General features: G+C 39.6%; 1 protein-coding gene across 2 annotated transcripts in view; it reads left to right on the top strand.

Annotated features, from left to right (window-relative positions):
* LOC124300740 (ATP-dependent helicase brm) overlaps nt 1-23,837 on the top strand; it is an 83,754-nt gene that overhangs the window by 37,822 nt on the left and 22,095 nt on the right. Inside the window, exons 21-22 of one of the 2 annotated variants that reach the window (XM_046755078.1) lie at nt 4,494-4,720; nt 8,559-8,702. In XM_046755078.1, the coding sequence (XP_046611034.1) occupies nt 4,494-4,513 (20 nt within the window). In that variant the 3' untranslated portion in view covers nt 4,514-4,720; nt 8,559-8,702. Of the gene's footprint in view, nt 1-4,493; nt 4,721-8,558; nt 8,703-23,837 lie in introns of those variants that run through there. The other variant, XM_046755079.1, reaches the window with a different exon arrangement.

Here is a 23,837-nt window from a genome sequence, read left to right as displayed (position 1 = left end):
ATTCCTTTTATCAGGAATTAGTTTTTCATTTCGAATTTACGAGGAAACAAGGTTATCGATTTGGCAGTAAAGCAGAGCCTGAGAAAGCTGCAAGGATGGTATCGTACTAAACGCTGTGTATTCTCTTTTCGCTTCTAATTTGATCGCAGATAAATATCGTAATTATCCACGCAAGTTTTTTTTGCGACGAAATGATGGCAGAGAAAGATATCTCGCGAATGAATTCCGGTGCGCTAAAACGTGCAGCAATGATTGCGGTAGCTCTGTGGTAGGTGTTGAGCGACGCTACGGGAGAGAATTAATTAAGACGACCCATCTCGCTCGCTCGTCTCGATATCAGTTATACATATACCGGATCTATTTCCAGTGCCAGATTTAACGCTGTACTTGACAGAGTCCTGAGCAAAGGAAATTGACTATGAGGAATATTGCCTCTAGATTTACATGCAGCATACTCAATTTAGCCATAAGATTCGTACGAGCTGGAATATAGCTTGGTGACGGTAAAATAAATCGATTTTGACGGTCTAGTTGCCACGGGATAGTTTAAAGCGGCCGAGTAATGAATTTATACCGTTATTATACCGGTTTATCAGTGCGAGCATATTCCGTATTTATTACTGTTAAAGCTCGATCGTTTTTGAGTCGAACGTTGCGGCCAATACGTGTCCGTACAACGTCAGCGGAGTTATAACCGACCACGTGTCGCACGCTGTGCAGTATATTGCGAATACCGAGGAGAAAAAAGTCTTCCAAAACACTGCTAGGGAGGATGGAACGAAGGCAATAAAGAAAGATCAGTTTAAATTATTGGACCGACTAAGGTCTGGCCTCCGAGTATATAACTGATTTTAATTCAACCGATATTTCTTTACGAATAAAATGGATGTAACCCCCCTTCCTCTGAATTTCGGCTTGGGATGCGTATAGAGAATCTCTGAATTGATTCGAGCGATTATCCCAAAAGAGCGAAAAATCGAAGGAGGCGGTAGATAACCGGCAGCTTTCAATACCGGGTGTATGTAGGGGCCCGTTTATACGTCTTGCTCACGGGTGTGTTGGTGCGACGGAGAACAAACGATTCGCTGTTTCAGTTGAGAATCTGTCGCACCGTGGTAGCGGCGAACTTGTATCCGAATGGCAACTGCGTAGTGGTCGGATCCGAGCTGCTCGTGTGGGACTCCTGAAGGAGCTCCAGAAATCGGTTTCTTATATAAATTGCTTCGTTGGCCCATAACGTAAGGCTTACCTCCTCGATTCGTTATTATTATACATTATTACCGTGATTTAGTTGCTCCTTCTATACGCTGGAAGGTACGTAATGCACGTGGAGAGAAGAAAAAATCAGGGTATACATTTTTTACAAGCGATAGGTTTCGTTTAATTTAAGATAGATATTTTTTTGGACATCGGGTAGACGATATATTCAGTACATACCGTATATTCACCGACGTTACTTCACCTTTGGGTCATCTATTTGTTTCATTCTCTTCATTAATTTTGTAATTTTTTTTCGATCGCGGTAAATTAAGGTACAGTCTATTCGGACTATTCGGTTTAGTCGCAAGGTGACGTCATGTCGGTAATGATTTGGCATAAAAAAATATTCGATTTGTTAGCGAATATTACAGCAAATGCAGCAATTTCAAATTGAAACCCAATAACTCCCGCGAAAGGTGCGACTAGACTGAATTGACGAACTGTGATGTATTTTTACCGGCATTCGTTGCGAGCGATGTCTGACTGCAATGGTCTGGATTTTTTTTTTTTTGATGATCTATCATCGATTTTTTTTTACGATGGGTACATCAACGTGTCACGCGGGTAAACTCAACGTGAATACAAAGCAGGTAATTCAAGATACGATTTTTATACCGATACAAGCATGGAACGCACGATCAGTATGCATTGAAACGACACGTAACTGCACAGTCTTTTTCAATTCAGCATAGCTGCAATGCACTCGCGAACCTTTTGACATACCAATAACATATACGAGACAGTTTGCGTCGAGATTGAGCCGTCAATCAGGGTACGGAGAATCTTAGCGAAGGTATCGCGTGTCAGCTCTGCCTTTTGGGGTGGTTACTGATTGGAAGAGGGTTAATATACGTGGTACGCGTTTGAACTACAAGAGCGATGACGAATGAGTTAGAATTTTGTTGGAATTGTTGGAAAGACTTGAGGCTTTGAACACGGTTTCCATGGAGCTTCGTTCGATAGCCTGACTCAAAGGCACGCTTCTCAATTACTAGCTAATTTTACCTGGATAATCTTTCAGCGTGAATTTGTCATTTCAAAATCACCGGGGCGTCTTACTCATTAGCAAGGACTTTAACGGTGAAAATGCAATAAATATTCCTGTTAGATTTCGAACGTAAAAATCGGATCACACGCAACTTTTCACCATTCACCAATTACAGGATACAATTAAGCAAAGACTAATTGCTTACAATTAGAAGAATCCTGATAAAACTCATTTGGGAAATCAGTAACTTAACCGCTTTGATTGTTATTGAGCGGATTCGAGCACGGTTTCACATGCCCAAATCTTTTCTAGAGAATGCTTATTATTCCAGCCCTAGAAATATAAACAACAGTTTGAGGTATTAATTTTAACAAACGCTCCACTTTGCTAAACATGTGAGGGATGATTTATTGTGGTATACCGATGATCAGTGAAGTTATTATTCCGGTACCTTACCTATAATACTTTTGAATTGATTAAAAATAGTGTTTCGTATTCTATGGAAATATTTTAAAAACGAATTTGTATTAGTAAGATGTTGTTTCTGATGGATAATGGGCACACTATTAGTAGCGCTTGAGGAATTTTTTATCTCATTCGCTTGGGATAAATTGTGATTTCGTCAGGGCAATGTAACAGTTTCATTCGGAATTATTCCAGTCAACATTGGGCTGTGATTAAAAATTCTCAAAACAATAGGTAATTTTGTCAACTTTCGTTTGCTTTGCGTTTCGATTTCCAACAAAATATCGGTAATTACTACTCACCGTGGTAACCTTATCTCGTCTTAGATATTAGCAGGTATCAATTTATTTGACTGCACGTTCTATGGTTACGTTGTTAGAAAACATTGCAGCAACCCTGTAATTACGGAATGAATCCCTCAGACCGTAAACATCGCTGACTTGTTTATCCTAGAACGGCGAGTAAGACATCTCAGACGATTCTAAACCCCGCTTGACCAGCTTGCAGAATTGTTTTCCTTTCTGGAGATCTAGAGTGTAATCTACTTCGTTGATTCCATTAGGGAGTCAAGTTTCATTTGATCATTGACTCCCCGTTAATGGTATCCTGATATCGCGTAATTCAAAATTAGACAATCGAACGTGAGACAGTATTCGTAGACAAAAATTTATTTCGCCTTTAGCAAGATTTCCATCAATATTTTCTAGGACAAATCAAGCAGTTCTGTTCATATTATAACACGGTCGTAACCAGTGACATCCAACACCTTCGGCATCGATACCATTCAATGATTTGGGTCAGGATCGAAAGCTCAGAGGCAGATTGATTCCATACCCTTTATTCTTAACCCATATCCAGCCACTTCGTCATTGTTCCGAGTCATGACTCTGATTGGCTGAAGGTTGGTAATGGTCAGAGGGTGGCGACAGACCATTTTAGGACTCGCTCTCTACCGTGCGCTGCAGTGTTGCTAGTACGCACACAATTCTGCATAGCCGGACACGCCTCGGTAGAATAAAGGTAGATAATATCATATTATTATCGCGGGAGCGAGAGCCACCGGTGTTGCTGGCTGGAAGCGGAACTGGGGTGAGGCGAGGGCGCAGGCACCACTTTATCCGGTAATGAAATGCGCCATTAATCTGCGCTATCTCGGCGCATTTCGTGTTTCGCAAAACCCTAGTGCAGATGATCATCTCTGGTCTAGTCCGTACACGTATGCTGTGTCCGTGCTGGGCGTTGGGTGCGAATGGAAAAAGTGTCGAAAGATGTATGAGAATATGGAAGTGGGAGGATATCGAGATTTCAAATACGCTCAAGTCTGTCTTACTGAATTTAAGAATGTCGAAAATCGAAACATAGAGAGAAATATGCCGAGAAAAATTTCTAGTTATATTTACTACGCGGTACTCGACTATCATCATTTTTTATCACAACCAATAGAAAATTAGTAAACTGAAGAAACGGATTGAAAGTTTTAGTGACCAGAAAATACCCTATTGACAACTATAATCATACTTAATAGTTACTCGCGTAACACTTTCTAGTCATTGCAACAGTATTCAAACCGTTGTGTCAAGGGTACTGATTTTTGACTAGAATTTATTTACAAGTGACTAAAGCAAATAAAAATTTTCTTTTTGCGAGCGTGTGTTTCGAATTACTATATCCTTATTCATTTTGACGTTGTTCGCGCATACATTTCGACTCTTTGGGTATTTTGAAATGCAAGACTTTGAAAATTCTAGATTGTGACGCTTTTATTTTACGTTCTTTCTAGGTTATCACCCCCACTCGTGACGTCTGCACCTCTGGTTGTAAGCCGCCCGGATGCAGAGGAAAGCTAATGGCAACGCTGCCGCGCCCCGACCGCGACGAACAACAATAACCAAATTCGAGTTTCGATGGGTTCCAGCTGGTCGCCGATACACTCGTGCCATGCAGTTGTTGCCCACCATCGCCATAAGCCTTCGAATTACCTCACGGACGTATCATGTCCGCATACACGTATGTATGGCTTATATACTGATCCTGATTCCCCTTTAGAATTACTGTATCGTTGTTCGCTAACCGTTTGCCAGCAATTCGGTCGGCCGGGGTTCGGATAGACGGGGATTGATTGTGATTTTTATTGCTTCGTTTTTTCTGTTGAAACAGTAAATATCATGGATGTTAACACGCGTGAAAGCTCTACTCACAGCAACAGCGACATAAATATTTTTTCTAGTCATACGATGTTTACGTATTCACGTATATTATATTCACGCGCATTAATCAGCCTATAATTATGGACAGTCCAGGCCATTTTGAGCCGGCTGACCCTCACTTACTTCAATTCTCTTCATCTATTTTAGGCTGCTACAGAAGAATATGATTTAAAAAATTTACGTCTTAGAAAATGGGTAATCGCGTTACTGCGTGACTTGCGAACTCATTGTTAGTCACAATCGATTTCGATGAAATTTATACAATCAATTCTTACAGTTGAATGGACTGAAGAAGATTGTCAGAAAAGTAATAAAACTCCAGCGTAAATTCTGTCAAAATCGATTATGACTAATAGTGATTTCACTATTCGTGCGGTTACTAGAAAGCTGGTTTATTAAACCTCTAAATCATGAAAAAATCACGTTTATTTGTAAGGCTCTACACAATATTAACGGAAGAATCAAACGAGAAATAGCTTAGGTCATGGGCCTGGAACGCCCCATAAGTAATCAAGTCCGCATATTTCGTGTGCGCATAGAACGATGTACACGGTTACACTTGTGTCAAGAACTGGTGAAGTAGGTCGGGTTTTACACTAGAAAATGCATCCTGACGATGCACAAATTAGTCAGATTATGCCAGACTGGAGATGAGCGATCCCGGAGACTCTCGATAACTTCGTCACTGTAAAAAGCACTTTGCCGTGACCCCCGTCCTGGGAGGGGTTCAGTATTAGCATAACGTCACATTCAAAGCTCGATAAAATGCCTCGAATGTAAGGTGTCTGTTGGATATCGTGGAACGCAAAGTTTCGTACAATGGTGTGAAAAGTATTTTCAGTAAACATCCATAACTTAAGGAGGTCGGTTGGTAAAAAATTGTACGCTATTTCATAAATTCGTTACCGGATAATCGTGCATCGAGTATTCATCAAATTATTATAATATTTGTCGGGTGCAAAGATTACTTCGAAAATACAAAACTAGGAAATATTAATGATATAAACCGGACAGAGGGTTAAATGTGGATGCTTCGTTTAAAATCGCTGCAAAGTTATTGAAAATTTAACAGATGTGTTCGATTTTACTCTACGGTGGCTCATCTTATTCAGAAGACCATTTTCTACAAATTCACTCAAACGTATTTTGGTTTTCTGCGGCAGTGAATCCAATGTTGACATTTGTTCATCGGAATAAATACTAATGCAACGTTCTAAATTTGAATATTCAACGATGTCAACGCGATAAACGAAATATTTTTTAGCGAATCTGTAGAAAATAGTTGTCCGAATAAAACGAATCATTGTACGGTGAAATTGAGCGAATCTACCAGATTCGTAACAATTTTGAAAACATGTGAAATGAAGCATCGATATTTATAAGCTTTTCTGTACAATTCCATTTATTTTTATTTTTGTTTTTTCAAAGAGATCTTCACAACTGAGGAATATGACAATTCAACAAATACTCAACCCACGCCAATCTCGTATCAAAATTCATTAAAAAGTTATGGACATTTGGCCAACCATCTACCTTACGATCCACGATACAGTCGATTTTTCCCTCTTAGCGACGGTGTGAATAAATTTGATCAACCCTTTGCGGGTATGAAAAATTCACGTCTGCCGATCCGAATTCAAAAGCTGGGCCCCCGGCTGCACGCCCGTAACACGTTCATCTAATTGTGAGGCATCGAAGTCGCGTCGGGGAATCCCCACAGATTTCTATCCCTTCTGCACCACTTACCTGGGCTCACCTGAGCCCGTAAAATACCCCATTTGTTCTCGTACGGGCCAGGATTATCGAACTCGAAGGTGTAACGGGTGTAAGGTACGGGTATAGGGCAAAGCGCTCAACTCCGAGATCAGGCTGGCATTTGAAACGGTGGTTTCCTGACTTCTCTCCCTCCCTCTCGGTCTCTTGCTCCCGGCACAAACTCCGGAATTAGGAGACGCGGAAATTACATGTCAGTTGCGATTCAAAGATTCTCTCCGCAGACCGCTTTTCTCCGTCTTGTAGGGTCTGACGCCTAACCTTTTGCCTTGCAGACGTCATTTTGACGTTACAGAAAGCCATGCACCGTACAGCATGCTTTATTCGTATTATAAAAACGCCTCGTAATCAGCGTTTCCTTGGTATATTGTATCAAGGTTTCACATCCATGAGTGACCACCGATTGGTATTTCTTATATTCAAAATGCGCCGATGGTGATGATTTTTTCTACTTGTCTCGTTATACGGTTATTACAATGAGAAAATAAGGTGAAACTTAGCAGGCTTGAGTGACCAACTGCGCGTGCACAAAATAATCGAACTCCATTGGTCGGCGAGATCGTATGGCGGTAATATTTTCGTCTGCAAGGCAGGACAGCCAACTTACTCGAAACGAGACACGACAAGTCAAACTCTTGCGCGTCAAGTGGCGAATCAAAATTATGTTGCTACCAACAATCCGTGAACAATAAAGGCTCGACAAGCTTTTCCGAATCTTCACATGAACTATTTAGGATTTGTTTAACCCAAAAAATGCGCATTGCCTTCGTAACCTCCATAAGTTATGTTTGACGACAGAAGCTTGAGGTGGTCAGCCTGCGTGAAATAATGATAAAATTCATCCATGCGCGATCAGACGGCCAATCTAGTAAATTCCACCATTTCCTCTCGGTATATCATCAGCATTGTAAATTCGGTAAAGACGAACATGGGACACGTATCGAGTATCGCAGATATGGGTGATTGGCGAATAATGTTGGACGGAATTTCCAATCAACGAACTTCGCATCTACTTGATGTAGTTGAACTGATAAATGGACTGTTTAAAGTGATCAGGAGTTGTCAAGGCGAATGAAATCTCCCGTCGGTTGGTATATTGGAACAGTCATTGTCGTCATGACGAGACGAAGAGTCAATTTGCTTGGGAAAATCAAATCTTGAACTTTCAAGATTTGAAACTCTAACACGAAATCGCATTCTAGATATTGAAACGCATCACGCTTGGTATCAGATGACTTCCTAGTGTACACACGAGACTCTCCATTTAATTACTACCGCTAGTCTTGTTACTTACAGCTCTAAGTTCTAGTTTGTTTCCGGTTCACGAGTGACTTGTTCACCATCGTACAAGCTCCCTTCTAATTAAGTTTCACGAAACAGCAGACATTCCCTTCGCGTAAATTATGGAAAAAGAAAACTTGAATAATTTCAGTCTCCTAGATTTCTCGAAAACCATGACAGTTTTCTTCCCCTTAAAATTTCGGAGATACCATACATTTCAGTTACAATAGCATAGTTAGTGATGATTTTGACATTCTTAAACCTGTCTACTCAGTTCATTATATATATTCTTTTTTCAATCTGTGAAAAATTTCGCAGTGTCAAGAGGAACGGAGGGCTTGAGATTAGCTCTCTCTTTTCTCTCTTCAAATCAAACTACGGCACCCTAACTAACGACCTAGTGCCAGAATTGACACGTCGTATTTATGTCTCGCGCATGTGTCACCGTGGTAATCAGGTTGAGCTTCGCGTCGCCTCGTCCCTTCCCGCTCCTCGCAAAATAATTGACAATTTCACACTCGACCGTGGCTCGTAATTAAGCTGCCAGGTATATGTGAAGGCTGGGAATGTTTTTTTCCTCTTAGTTTACCGGCCCTTTTGGCACCACGATGTTCACTGATAGACGGAGCCAATGGAGGCCGAACAGATGACAAGAGTAGCGCTTAGATTCATCGGTTCCTTTTTCGCAGCTCGAGGGGCGCTGTTCGGAGAAAAAAAAACCTAGCTTGATAAGCTGGGTGATCGAACCGACCTACTTCGAAATTAGTACCTCGCTCAAGAGAGGTACACATGTGTAGGTATGGGTTGAAATTAGATTTCCGTCAACCTCTTGTTTGGACATTTCTAATTGAGGTAACTGTCACTGGGCAGGATAGATACTTCGTTGTATAGCACATGATATTTACGATCAATCTCGTTTCCTACGAAGGAGAAAATTCACGTCGACTGGTCGACAGGCTTGGAACTGGTTTAACACTGCAAAAATCTTTTTCCTTGGTTTACATTGTAGTTCAAGATTTTATTGGGATTCAAATAAGCTGAAATTAAAGATTGGACTACAATGAAGTCTGAGATGAAATTGGTCCGAGATTAAGAAAATTTTCACACAGCCGTTTGGGTTAAACTACATGCATCTACAATACGAGGGTTATTATGCACGGGAAGAACTTCTAGATATGGTTACTCTACGGTCCTTGACTATTTTGGTTTTTTCCACAGTCAAGAAAAGTTTTCATGGGTAGAGAATGAAAATAAATTCTTCAGCTGTGTCCAGAAAATTTATTCTTTTTAATTATGGTCATACGTACTATATTTTTTGTAACTGTCCTGATAATTTGATGTTGGCGCGACGGTGAATTTATAAGTTAGTCGACAAAGTAAAAAAGATGAGGAAAAATAAATTCTACTTCAGTTAGCGGCAATCAACCTCCGACGTGAATTTTATATCCATTTATTTACATATGTTTAATTTAATTTATTTGAATGTGGAAAGAGGCACAAGCTAGTCAAACGTTTCATTTCAACATTTCAGTTATTCATACGTATAACGACACTCCCTAGTTCTTGGCGTATTTCCAATAATGAAAGAAATTATTTGTCAAACTTTTGTAACGTGCGGATATATACACACTCGAACACGAACGCGTCTCTGCGGATTAATTTGTCAAATTGAATGAGTATAACGAAAATGAAATATTGGTAATTATTGGGGGAACAGAATACTGTATCATCATAAAAGCCCCACAGAAAAAAAACCCTTAATAAAATATGCGAACGATACCAGCTGTTGACCCCCAAAGGAATAATACGCGTCAATCGATTACTGCTGGCCAAACTTCGTCCGATAGTCACATCGCGCACCTACGGTGAGTCTGAAAATTTTTGCACATCTAGGAAGAAAGAAAAGCTAACTATTACTTACGTAATGTAACCCACTCTGATTCGTTGCAGTTGTGTTGCTTAGTTCAAAGCAAACTCACGTTCACATCTTCCACCGATTGATGTTGCTGAAACATGAAACTATATATATATATATTAGAGTGGCCCGTAATATTGGTAAGGAAAATTTTTTTTTCTCTCACCCCTTAAACTGATTTGGAATAATAAAAAATGATTTCTAAAAGTGAATTCCGCTTTTAATTTTAATATTAACCCGTGTCCCAATAACATTGTGTGGCAACTTGAAATAATCTAAAAGTAATTTTACCGCATCCCGCACCCTTATCTGAGTTTCATAAGGCGATACGGACATTAGAGCAATGTAAAGGTAAACAGCTGAATTTTTGATGCGTTATTAATCGCTAATAAATACGTATAAAATAATTTATTTTAATTAGATAAAATGAGAGATTATTTGATTTGAATTTAAGAAGCAGAAACAAGGAATGGTTTAAGGAAAATATTTAATGTGAAAAAAGGTGAAACTTCTACGAAAATGATCTGGAAATCAATGTAACATCTCCGAACATAATTATTACCAATCTAGCGTCCTGGTTTTGTGATCCGATTATTTTTCGATTTTCTCGTATCTATTTCATGTGAAAAAAAATGCTGTCGAAATCCGGAGGACGGCATTGATTTTCGCTGGAAAAACTGTGTAAATCTTTTTTTTTTCAAATTTTTTACCTCGATAATCACTTCTAATCGATTTTAAATTTTGAGGCACGGAGTATTTCGAGTCGATTCAAGGGGTGATGGGAAAAATAATTTTTTTTACCAATATTAAGGGCCACCCTAAATTAAATATATGCAATATCGAATGACCAAAGCAAGACTTCAATGAGTTGCGCAGTCTAATAGGTTTTAAATAAACATTCCTCAGCTGGTCAGAGAGTCAACGTCACATTATTCTCAGAGAGATATCCGTAAGAAAATATCCGAGATGAAAGAATGTCCACGTGCCTGTATAATACATACCTATATCTGTACATATATGCATGGGGCGAGGTGAATCCGGGCAAAAGGTTTGATGGTTTTGGCCATGACGGAGGCAGGGGTATGTTTTTTTCGAGGGAATATTGCGCTTCGTGCCTCCCCTACAGATGTCCTGACCACTGGCGTTTTCCACTTCTTCCATCCGCCGGAGCAATTGAAACGCTACACCCATCTACTCCCGTGATCTGCCCGCGCGTTTCATATTGGGTATACCTACGGCTTCATATATCACGAATTCCGACATTATTGGACGTTTTTGAGCCCTGCAGGGTATAACCCACCTCCGCTCGTAGAACGTTAACAACGATTCTTTATAATTATTCCTCGACTCATCACTCGTTTCGTTTACGTGCACCTACGTAATGTATGTTACCTGCGTGTAACGTGTTTTTGACGCTAATTAACGAAGTGATCGTCAACGATGAATTCGGCATTGCGATTACTCGCGTGCAATTTGCCGGATATTGCATGATAAATACTTCATCGTAATATCGCGTGGTAACACTGTAAAACTGTTTACGCACTCATGCCTTGTTTAAATACCCTATACCGCGATGCTTAAGCTTTTTGACACACGGAAATTTGAAGAGGAGAATTAATAAAGGCTATAAGTGTTTTTAAAAATTTTTAGTAGCAGGCACTTACACCCTTTTTTAATTCTCCTCTCCATGTTTCGATAGCAGTCTTAGCGAAGGTTTGTCAGATTTTAAATATAATCCGAGAAGTATTACTTATAAAAAAGTTTTAAAATTCGATTTAAATTTAATTCAGTAGTAATCTCGAAGACCGTCCTCAAGTTTTTGACATATTTCTATACAGAGTCGTTGTTATAAAAAAATCTGCAAACAACGCACGCATCATTTCAGTGTAAATAGGATCCGAGGTAAGATCAGTGATGTGTTTTTTTTTTTTTGTTTTTTATTTTTCTGCAAAACGATGCTGACTGTACATACATGGGTAATAAATCCTGCAGTACCACCTTTTTCAATCTTTCGTCATAAATCACGAAACCGCGCGTAGCGTTGCACGTATTCAATGACGAAATCTACCATGTGTTGCCACGCTGTACGTTATGATCGTCGATAACAACTAGAGTGTAGCCTGCAGCACGCGTAGCTGTGGGGTAGTTGAACGAGGCGACAACCCCGAGTACCGCAGACAAAGGGGACGCTGCTTGCACACCCTGGCACCGTAATTTTTTATCATTCTACGAGGGGAAAAAAGCGAATGAAATTTTTTATACCAAACTTCAAGTAGCAGCGAGACCTTTTTTTAACAACGTGGACTGTGGTTAGGGTAAAAATAAGGAGATCGCTTTGAAGAGGTTGGCTGGCCAAAAATCGACACTTTTTTTATTCATTTCGTCACACGATTGTCGTACATCGAGTGTTTGTAAAATTATTACATTCGCATACTACGGAGGTCTGTTCAAAACATACGGAAAAACGGAAATACTGGAACGATGAAGAAAAGCTTAGAACCTGTGTCTTCGACTTTAATTCTATTTGTCAATTTGCTGAATTCATGTTGCACACCTATTTCCGCATGTAGTAATTTGACTTTTTATGCAATGTTGAATCATATTTTTGTATTCCTCTACGTCAGGGATAGTCGACTTAATTAAACCCGAGTTCTACTGTTCACTGTCCAAACTCTGTGCGATCTATCAATCTGAAATCTTTACCACAGAATTAAATATTTAAAATATTTTTTGACAGAGTCTTGTATGTTTTTTTTTTTTTTTGTTTTGTGGGCCCGGCCTAATAGCCACGATCGATCGGTTGGCCATCCCTGGCTTAGATCATATCAATGACTCGTTTCAAGTTGTTTTAAAATCATGAAAAGCCAGCAGGTTCGTTCGATTTCATTATACGATTCCTCGTTGTTCAGAAAACCGTTTTATACTAAATGGCTCAATGTTGTTGTCAATTCGGTATTGTCGTTTATTGATCAGAATGAATATCGAATCAATAATGTAAAAAATGGCGAGAAAAAACGTTTCAGTGAACTTATAGAGGATCATCTTCAAAATAAAGTGAGCCATCGTATATAGGACGAAATTGAACGGATCCACTGTATTTCTAACCATTTTGAAACGGTTCGAAGTGAATCATCGATATCTAAGCTCTGGATTACAATTCTATTACTTTTTATATTTGTATTTCTCAAAAAGATCTATGTAGCTTACAGATATAATAATTAGAATAATTTTACTGAATGTAAAACTATCTCGTTAAGAAAATTGTTAAAAATTATGAATTTCTGTAGATCGAGAACTTTCTTAAGAGCACGTTCAAAAGTATCAATTAACGCATCTCTACCAGAAAAATCTTGCGTCGATTGTTCAGAGTGATGTTTCCTTTCTTATTTATTTTTTTTTGTTTTACAAAGAATACCGACTAGACAGATCACGCAAAATATATCATTTCCGTTTTCGCGAATCGTCTCGGTATAAATCTTGGATGATATTTAATCGGCTAATTGCCTCGCCTGCAAGCACCTACGTAGGCGACGATTTTGAATTAACTTCCGCAGCCGCGGCAGACGACCGCATTCCGACATCCGACGCTGCGAGAAACTCCACAAAGTGATCAAGTGTCTGGCGAGAAGCTCTTGGCTTGTTTGACCAACAAGCTGGAAGCTTTCAAAGGTGCTACGTCAGCCCCGCGAACCTGGCGGATGAGTAGGACTCTTGACGCTGCTAGTTATACGTTCTTAAGTGAATGAGGCCGACACCTGCAGCTCGTCGAATTGCATCAAACACGCGTGGTGTCAGCTCTAGCTAATCGAAATATTTCTCTATTTTATAACCCGCAGACCGGACGGAAATACTTGGCATATTACCGTTCGCATATTCGCCTATTAATATTCAACTCACAGTTCGTGCTATGATAAATTTCTCGAATTTCTTGTCATTACAAATTCTATAAAATAGGGGAGTGCAAAATTTTATTGCCCCCTTTATTCCACAGGCAATGTTTTAAATCACAACTAAAAAAAAAAAAAAAAGAATAAGAAAATTAGCTATCGCGTCGAGTTATCAATTACGCTTATCTAGCCAGATGTAATGGGATATGATCGATACCCTGCACGTTTTCATTAGCCACGACTGTCACGCACGCGGCGTTCCACGATTATATATAGGCGGTTAATACTATGGTACTAAATTATACACATACTCCCGATAAACGGTTACGTTAGCCACAGGATTATGGTCATCCATGGCATTGCTCATTCGGCCCTAAATGCTCGGATCGTAAGTTATTTTTTATTTATTTTTTTCTAAAACGTTCATTATCGCGTATCGAACATTTTCGTTTACCTAATCGTGTAAAAGTTTCGCCGACACGTTATAGCTTTTAGTAAAACTGTTTTGTTATTTGCTCGTGAATTTTATTTTCTCCATTAATTTTTTTTTTTTTCTTTTTTTTGGGGGGTAAGTAACGCATTTCTCTCTCCTCGATACTGTCAACCTGTCATCTGAAGCGCGACACTTCACTCTTCATTTTTTCGAATGAAATATTGAACCGACTGTATAATCGATCGAGTTCTCGGAATACCGCATATGACATTTCACAGTCATTTTACGCTGTCTGACATATCTGATTTAGATGTGAGCCAAGGTTTTACGTTCTTTATAAAATTACGTTGAACGGTAAAAGGTGTCCGATGTCAGAAGTAAAATTTAGAAACGACATAAAATTCGTAACGGTGGTGTATACGCATGGTGTATTCATACACAATAAATATTGCAAAGTTATCGATTGTATACGAAATTGAATTAAATCACGTTGCGCCCGATTGGTTCGCGCGAAACCAGCACGTCGAATTTCTCGACATCACGGCAAGTTTCGAAAGAGTTAAGACGGTCTTTACGAGGATGACAAGGCAGCGCTCATGACATTCCTGAATGATTGCCGTAGGCGCGCTGAGAATTTTTGATCGCACCAACTGCTCCCTCTCATCTCTGCACCTTTTTGCCAAATCGCATTACTTGGCGTTCGCCTTGTATCCGACATGTCCGATCATTCATTTTGTCCTCGCACCAGATCGTCTCGGCTCTCCAGACACGCCTCTCCCATTAAGCACCCAAAATACCGTCCCCCATTGCCCCAGCAGCCATTTTATTATTGATGACCCGTGTTAATATTTCAACATCGAGAGGTACCGAGCGATCGTTATTCAAATGAAGAAAAAATTCCAATCATTATCTCAGCTCTAACATACCTTTATTCGTTCTCACTGCAAACCTGTCACCCTGCACATAACGCGAGTGATTCGATCGTTTGCTATTTCGTTACTCGCAAAATCATTTTTTCAATTCACTCATCGTTCAATCAGTTCGACGAATTCTTGTAACTTGTTTGAACCACTAATTAATCATCGAAATCTCAATCCGCGCGCAAAAAAAAAAAAAAAAAAAAAAAAAATAGATTACGCCACGGTAATTCCTACGTACTTTTCTACGCGTCAAAGACACATATACCGAGCAGCACAACTTTGCGCTGAATCAGTTACGTAAAAGTGGTGAAAAAATCATAACATAAAAAGGATATATATCCTGTCGGTGAGAAAAAAGTTGTTCACGGTGAGGAAGCGAGTGGAATATATCTGACGGATCACGGGGTGCGACGAGTCTTCTCTCTTGGAATCGATCAGAAAGTACTTATAGTACTATATATATATATATATACACAAACTCGCGTAGCAGCTATACATTTGGAACGTGACTAAATATTTATTGATATTGACGTTTTGCGTTATTCCCAAGAGAAGATCTTGCCGTACCTTTGCTCTGCAGGAATAAGGTCAACTCCCGAACACCTGTCTCTCTGGTACAAGGGGTTCCATAAGAGCGAATATAAATGCCTAACGTGCTTAGCATTCGCGATGACACATTTTTAAACGTCAACCTCCCCCCTCCTTCCCCCAATTATCTTTTTTTCTTCCCGGCATCCCCGATCGTCGGATTCTCTGCCCCTGTCGGAAAAGGCTGGATTAACGTAGCTGCTGAGACTGCATGGAAAATTACTAAAAATCTCGCACATCTTTCTCATAACGGAACGATGTTTTCCCCCTGAGCTCGAATTTCTTAGTGAAAACTCAACGAAATTTTTCAGTTCGAAGAATTGACAGAAATTTACCGGTACAGACTGCGGCTCTTGGACTCGATACGAAAATTCTTACAGAGATCGGTCTTTCGGCTCATGCTCGTTCCCACAGCTTAACGATCAGTTTTTTTCACGATCTATTGGCCCTTGATGTCATGTCTAGTCGCGAATTATACAGTCGACACTCACTCCGTCGATTCGTTCTCCATTATGCAAACTGGAATTTCAGATCCAGGTCGTGAACGAAAGTCGCGACGACAGACAGTTCTAAGCTCTCTATTGTGAATAAAATTGCTCTATTATCACGAAAATTATACGTGCCGGCACGTTGTAACGATATAGTTTATTCCCAGAAGTTTCATCGTGTCACCTTACGCTATTTCGACACTTGCTTGATCGACTCAAACTTAATTACTAATCGAGCACTGTGTTCCTCCGCTACGTCAGTCGGGAAAACTTGGTTACTTGTACGAAACTTGACTGTTACCTCTATCATCGGGTACCGAACACCACAGGACTTGAACTGCTTCATTCTAATCCTTTGCCGCGTTTCATCTTGAAGTTGCTCCGAGTAAATTGTCCGAATCATCTCGGCCGGTCCTTTAACTGTTCGACTGTTATCATCGGTAAGAGCCTTTGTGGAAAATCGTGCATCCCTTGATCCGGCTATCCGAACAGTTAATTCTAACATGCGTCGGTTAGCGTTCATGCATAAGCAATTTGTAGGAGAGTAGAGAAACCGGCCGACTGATGCCTGCGTGTGGAGTTTGTTGTGTGTATACGGACTTACACATACGGTTGAAGCCGTTTGGATCGATTGATGGATAGGCGCCGAAGGGTGTACATTATGCATCGTAACGCTGACGTGTAGTCTGGTTATATCTGTGGCACTAACCAATGGAGAGCCGCTCCTTTACTGTATTGTGGAAATATCCGCAATTCCACTTCTAAACTTGTTTGTTCAACTGATGGATACTACCGACACGTTTTCCCTCCGCATTGTTAGGTGGTCCCTGGATCGACGATGTACGCAATATACCTGTGTTTATTTGCATTAATTCTCGAGTATCATATTGGTCGATACTAATTGGAGCCGTTACTAATTGGAGCTGTTGTTATTGCCGAGCTACACGTAAACTCGATACGTATCTAACAGTCGTATATTCCACATTTCTCCTACACACATGCACAGTGGCAGACACAATTTTACGGACGGTAAATACTTTCGATTGTGCTCTTTGTACGACGATTTTTTTATTGTTTTTTCGTTCTATGATTCAGAAGCTGGTGAAGAAAATATTTGGACAGTTTTTCGTTAATTTAGGTACGTATCAAATAGTGAAATTTAATTGCATATAAATTTCGTGCGATTGTCATTAATTTTTAACGAGAAATAATTCGGATGATCTCATTATTTTTTAATATTCTACTTCATGCAAGGTGTATGTGAGAAATAAAAATATTCTTTCGTGAAACTATAATCCCGTTTTTTATATCAAATTGCGAAATCGTGTTTTTACGTCATGCGGGATGTACGATTATTTTGAGAATTGGGAACATCTGTAGAAGCCAGAAAGCTACTTCCTGTCTACATCGCTGGCTTTAAGAATGCTAAGATCCTGAGTGAATACGGAGTTTATATGTTGGGTGAAAAGTTTTAACTCTGTTTCTCGAGGGTTGAAGAAGGGAGAATGTTGTCTGTCGTCGGGCAATCAATTTCAACAAAAGAGAAGTTAATACTTACAGAGTTGTTCGTGGAACTTGGTGACGAATTATTCCTCCGTTGAAAAATGCGTTCGAAAGTTGTAATCGCGCTAACAGTTGTTGGTTATCAGTTTTCAGTAATTAATCGTTAAAAAAATATGCTGAATGACAGTCTTCTTTTTTTATTCGATTCAAACGTGCTGCACACCTACGAATAATTAATCATACTTATCGTTAGGTTATAGATTTAAATATCACCTCGCCTTTTTTTTTTTGGATACCTAAATATTTTCGTTTGGGGGTAAAATGTCATTAGAAAACGTGAGGTAGTTAAAACAAAAACGTCGGGCGTTAGAATATTGTAAAAAAAAAAATTTGATAACTTTTGAAAACATATCGGAATTAAGTTTACGAAAATTTCTTCCTACCCAAAAATGCCCATTCGGTGAAACGCCGACAAATGGGTCTCATTATTTTGACCAGAGAGTGTGTCGAAAAAACGTCGCACAAATCTGCTTCTCTCGTTGAAGAAACTTTGCGCATCGGATCGTTTGCTGGTAATTGATGGTCTTGCGCGACGTACACAAGCTCTTTCTCTCTTTCCTTCTTCTCGCGCTTGAATGAGCTTCGGGATCCCTAGTGGTTGTACCTAAGTAAGTACAAGTTTGCCAGGGTAATTGTATAAGGCCGTATTTGTCCGAACTGCGACGTAACTTCCGCCTAAGGGATTGTCCAAGAGATTCCCTCGGTTCAGAGGCGTTGAGGTTGCGGTTTTGTCCGTAATTAGAGGCGCAAACTCGCTTTGCCCACCCACGTAAGCCTCGTCGCCGCCTCGCTGCCTTCTCTTCTTTGCTGTCCTCCCTTCGCACGGCTAAGGAAAACAAACCTAACCATTCACAACACTCGAGGAATCGAGCGGACTTGCGCCTTTGATATTGTGCGTAATTTATAACGAATCTTATATTTAAGGATCCTCCTGCTTCGGTGGATTTAGCGAACGTCCGATCAATTGTTCGACGCTACACGTGTACTTGCCGTACAAGCGTTTATCGATGTTTAAATTTAACGAAGCTTATCGGTTGTGCCGGACTTGGTACACTGATTACGATAAGGAAGAATCACAAGCTGATTACAGACATTATATGGGTTCGGAATAGGTTTGCTTTGATTGCAAGTATTGCAAGGATTACAAAACTTGCATGGATTACAAAAAGATTGCTATCAGAAAAATTAAAAAGAGAACATTAAAAATTACACAGATCATAGGAATTTCAAGGATAACATCGGATCACATCAGTAATTAACACCTCAATGACGAATTCCATAAAGCATCTTTTCTGGTCCGCAAACATTCGTCAGGACAGTTGTTGTTACAAATCCAGTCCGTGTACACTACGAGTGTAATCATCGTACATCCGGATTGTATTCCAATAAAAACCCACAACCGCAATTTGCAAGCTTACTCGTATAAAGCTAAAACCAAAATCCCCACATTTTCCTCTGCAAGCTTTACTGTGCAGCGTTGATTATACACGTGGTGTAATTGTTTCGATGCCGTTGTACGTATTGTACGTGAAAACTAAAAGGATAGTAACTTCGGCCGGTGATATTAAAAAATTCCAGCGCCAAACCGCCGCACCGCAACCCTTCATATACCCCGTGGGTTATTCGGTCTCCGGGCACGTATTTTTCACATACGTCCGTCAATTTTTACACTCAAGGTGTGTGCGAAGGGTGAACGTGGGTGAATAACGTGTTCGCAAGTCCACCGAGGAGCCTGCCGAGACTCTTGTGTGGGCGCGAAGCTCAAAGTAGACGACGCGGGGCCCTAATTAGGAGCTTTGAAGAAACTTTGATCCACCCTCCTGCATTCCAACTACTTCTCGTACTTTCAACTTCGTTCCTGCGTCGATAATTCTCAGGCATCGAAGCTACGATGACGGCGACGGAGATGATTTGCGGACAATTCCATACGATTCCGACCTGCATCGAGAAAGGTTCTTCGTTTTTCGCCACACCCAACAACTCGAGATATGCTTCTTTTCCGCTGTTCGATTCAAACGCCTATCCAATTCTCTCCCGCTTCTGCAGGATGGAAACCTTGTGTATTACACCCACACTACGATATCCCGCGTGTGCGCGAGTGTTGCATATATTTATGTAGCTACGAGACAAACACATATGCGCGTTGCACGTTCGTTGGTTTCTCTCGAGTGTCGCAATGTCTTTTATACGCGCCAAGTATCTACGTATAGCATTGCTATAGGTACGTATCCGCCACTTGTTCTTGGACGACTATTTGACTTCGGTAAATTCTTCTGCTTATTCTTGTTCTTCTTCTTCTTATTTCTATCCATGTCCCTCTTCTTATTCAACCTTGTATATTAAATTTCTTCTACGTTTTCGCAAAGTTCGTGTTATACGTATACGTTACACTCGTGACATGTATAAATATGGAAGCGAGAGTGCATGTACTACGCATAGAAATTGAGTGGTTCTTTGAGACGGTTTCCCAGACACGCGACTACTTCAAACACACATACAATCGTAATTGATTGTATCTATACACCGATCCTTTGGAAATAATTTGTGCAATCATTGAATTGCTTGTATTGAATTTAATTACACTTTACGTCCGAAACGTTGATAATTTTTTATCAATCTGACAGAATTTCATACCGGCAATCGGAAACTTTAACATCGTCAGAATAATGAAGTGTCATCCTGGATTTTTTTAGATATAAAACGTGACAAGTTTTGAGGCTAATTTTGCATTAGTATTAATTGTTTTGATTATTGCGTGTCAGTCATTTACCGTCGAAGCAACAAGTCTTTCAAGTGGGAGAACAAAAATTTGTATCTTCCGAACGAAACGTTCTAACGAATAAATATAAAATTATGAAACCCATACGTGCCTCCCTTTAATACTTTCGGATAGTTTGGAGTAAAAAAAAAAAGTGTTCTACTTCGCTATTATTTTATTCTACTTTTTTTCTGTACATTTCAGAGGTAAGCGTTTCAATTGAAATGCGCAGGCAAAGTTTAATACTGGCAGAATGTATTTTTCACTGAACACCGAGGAGCAATTTAAACTTTTTAATATCCGCCGTTCCACTTCTATAAGCTTAATCTTCAACAAAAGGATGCATGGCTATTTACTCTATCCTTATTTGCACAAGAATCTACCGCTTCTTCGATATTTTTCACTGACGTGCTAAGACCTGCCGGTGCCCAAAAAAACTTTTCCAAATTAGCCTGCCAATGTTAAATACATTTACCTACGTATATTCTAGTCAAAACTGCAGGGCGGAAATGACGGCTGACAGTCGTTTCGAAAATTCAGTCATCATCCAGCAGTCTTTTTGATTATTCACATAATTACACCGACAATTTATTTGGAAACGTAACTCTCTATCTTATTAGCTGCTGAAAAAATCTGTTACTGCCGCAAATGAATGAATTTTGTTTTATCGCTGAACGAGTGTAGCAAACAAAATATCAGCCGATAATCTGGTCACGTTTAGTGTGCAGCAAATTCCACCGTGGTGCATTGCGCCTACGGTAGAGGTGATTTATATTTTGTGTGCTTTTGCCGTTTCACAGAAGCTCGAGAAATTTGAATTAGTTAAAAATTGCGCTGACACTTTGTCCGTGTCAATAATCCCACGTCATTTTTTTCCATCACTATTTAACACTATCTTGCGAGACATTGACCAAAGTAAAATAAAAAAAAAAATAAATAAATGCTGAACTACGACCGAGTTCTTTCCAATTTTGTAGAACAATAACATCTGCAATGTGTTTGAAATACCTGATACAAGGGTGGTGAAAATTATGTGAAAAAAAAGAATGGTTCTTAAAAGTGAAGTCTCGAATCAAAATATGTAAGTACCAACGAGATATAGACCTTGGGTGAACATGTAGAAAAGCGTATAACTCTAGTTTATGGGATCTGCCGCGGGCGCGTTACACATTTTCCCTCCCTAATGACTTAGACGCATTGTCCGGTAAGCCGTGGGCTGGTTTTCAGGAAATTATTAATATGATCGAGCGAACACGATCCCAGCGGTCGACACCGCGAATTCCCTGCACCCCGAAACCGGACCGCATGCCATTACGCACGCAACTCGACGAAAACTTTTCTCTCATCCCTCTAATACGAATCTAGTTAAATGTGTATCGTTGAAATTAAACATACGTACACATACATACGCCATTATCTTTCTCTCGCGCGACATTCGGGACTCGCTAAACCGCCACCTCGTCCACTTTGTGTTATCAAATTTAGCACCAAAACCCGTCGAACTTTCATCGCCTGTTAGCAGCTTTAGAATTTCGCGTTTTACAATGGGCATTTTTTTTTTATCGCCACTGAGCCGAGAGAACGCGAGAAAATTCGGCGTGTTTCAAAATCGAGAGCGATTTCTGATTGCGGTTACTGTACAATACACTCTTTGAACCGTACAAAAAATCTCCTATCTGATCATTCTTTCATTTTTTATATTACAGTCGCTCAATATTTTGGATGTCGATGCCACGATAAATTGATGCTCATAAGACCTCACACGATTCAAAATTATAGTTCAATAAAATAACGGATTCAATCTTCTTGCGATAACCGGAAAGTAAAGTATTGAGAACCATATAGTTGTTACGCTAATTGTAAGCAGTCATACGATAAACCGATGCCTCAAAATTTGTCAATGATTCAGTTTTTTCAACTGAAATTCGCTATACAATAAGTTTTTTTTCAACTCAGGGGAATATCGTCAGACATTAGGTATACTAAGTCGAACTAATAATGAATTATATTTAGTCAAACCTGTAAATTGTAAACACGTTTTATTATTTCGAGATATCGTTTTACCAAATTTTAATTTAGCCTATCGCTAACCAGTTATTGCGTATATACGAACACACAATAGTATATCCTCGAACTGTCTTATACCTACATCATATTACTAGAACAGCTTGGTGAATGCGGATTCTCCGAAATTTGGACCGTGGTGAGATCGAGTATCACAGGAATAAATCAGATACTTGGGCACTGCTGAAATAGTTTTGTCGCCCCTGATCCCGCCATATGAAACCTTCGATACCTACCTTGGAGATGCTATTTTGAACTTCTGTCAGAAACACGAGACGCTTGTATAATAGACTCGAATACCAAAAGGTTGGGGCTGTACGAGGGTTTGTTGCGCCGTTCAAGTGCAAGAATTTCGGGTCTATAACAGGATCGTTTCCAACCCGACGATTTTTGGGTATAACCAGAAATAAATTTCCTCTATACGGTATATTGTATGAAGGTATGGAAGTAACTACTAGTTTTGGTGAAAATAGAAGGCTTGAAAGTAGAATGGAAAAAATAAACCATTAAAATTATATCTCCCCAAAAGCAACAGTCATGGTGTTGAAAACCATTTCTCCGAAGTCGAATCCCCGACAAAAGGCTTGTAATCTGGCTAGAGACGAGTTTCAGCTTTGGGTGTAAAGCAGCTCTTCACGCACGTGTACATTATGTACTCACTAATTAATACATGGCTGCATGCCTGGGTGTTTTATGTATACTCCGGTTTTGCACGTGGAGGGAACATAGGTAGGTGTAATGTATACGTACATAGATCCAGGTTAGGTACTACAGCCGTATAACTCATTATACGCAGGCACGAATGATCAATGGAAACCATGACGAACTCTTGCAGAAATATTCAAAGTGCGGCTAATTAAATCACTGGCGGGATAACAGGAGAGACAAAACATTTTAAAGTCGATGTGAAAATTAAAAATACCTGAGAATACTTGGTGTAATAAATTATTACAAACGCTGCATTGCCGTTGCAAAATTTTTTTTATAATTCAGCTTCGTTTTTTCACCTCTCATTATTTCATATTCGTATCCATACGTCATGCAACGAGGATAATATTACTCTACAATCCACGCTGTTGGATTTATCAAATGGCTTTGCAATGTCTTGCGCCAAGTATAATAAAAATAAAATAAAAAATGAGACATTTGTTCGTGCATTATTCGAACTATTTCACTATTTCAATTCGTTTTTTTTTTCTGCGAGCTCGAAAAGTGTTTTTTCTTTTCCATCACTTATGAAAATCTTA

This window comes from Neodiprion virginianus, chromosome 3, assembly GCF_021901495.1.
Source record: "Neodiprion virginianus isolate iyNeoVirg1 chromosome 3, iyNeoVirg1.1, whole genome shotgun sequence".
Taxonomy (NCBI): Eukaryota; Metazoa; Arthropoda; class Insecta; order Hymenoptera; family Diprionidae; genus Neodiprion; species Neodiprion virginianus.
The sequence above is the reverse complement of the archived record's forward strand: the minus strand, read 5'-3'. Positions and strand labels throughout refer to the sequence as shown.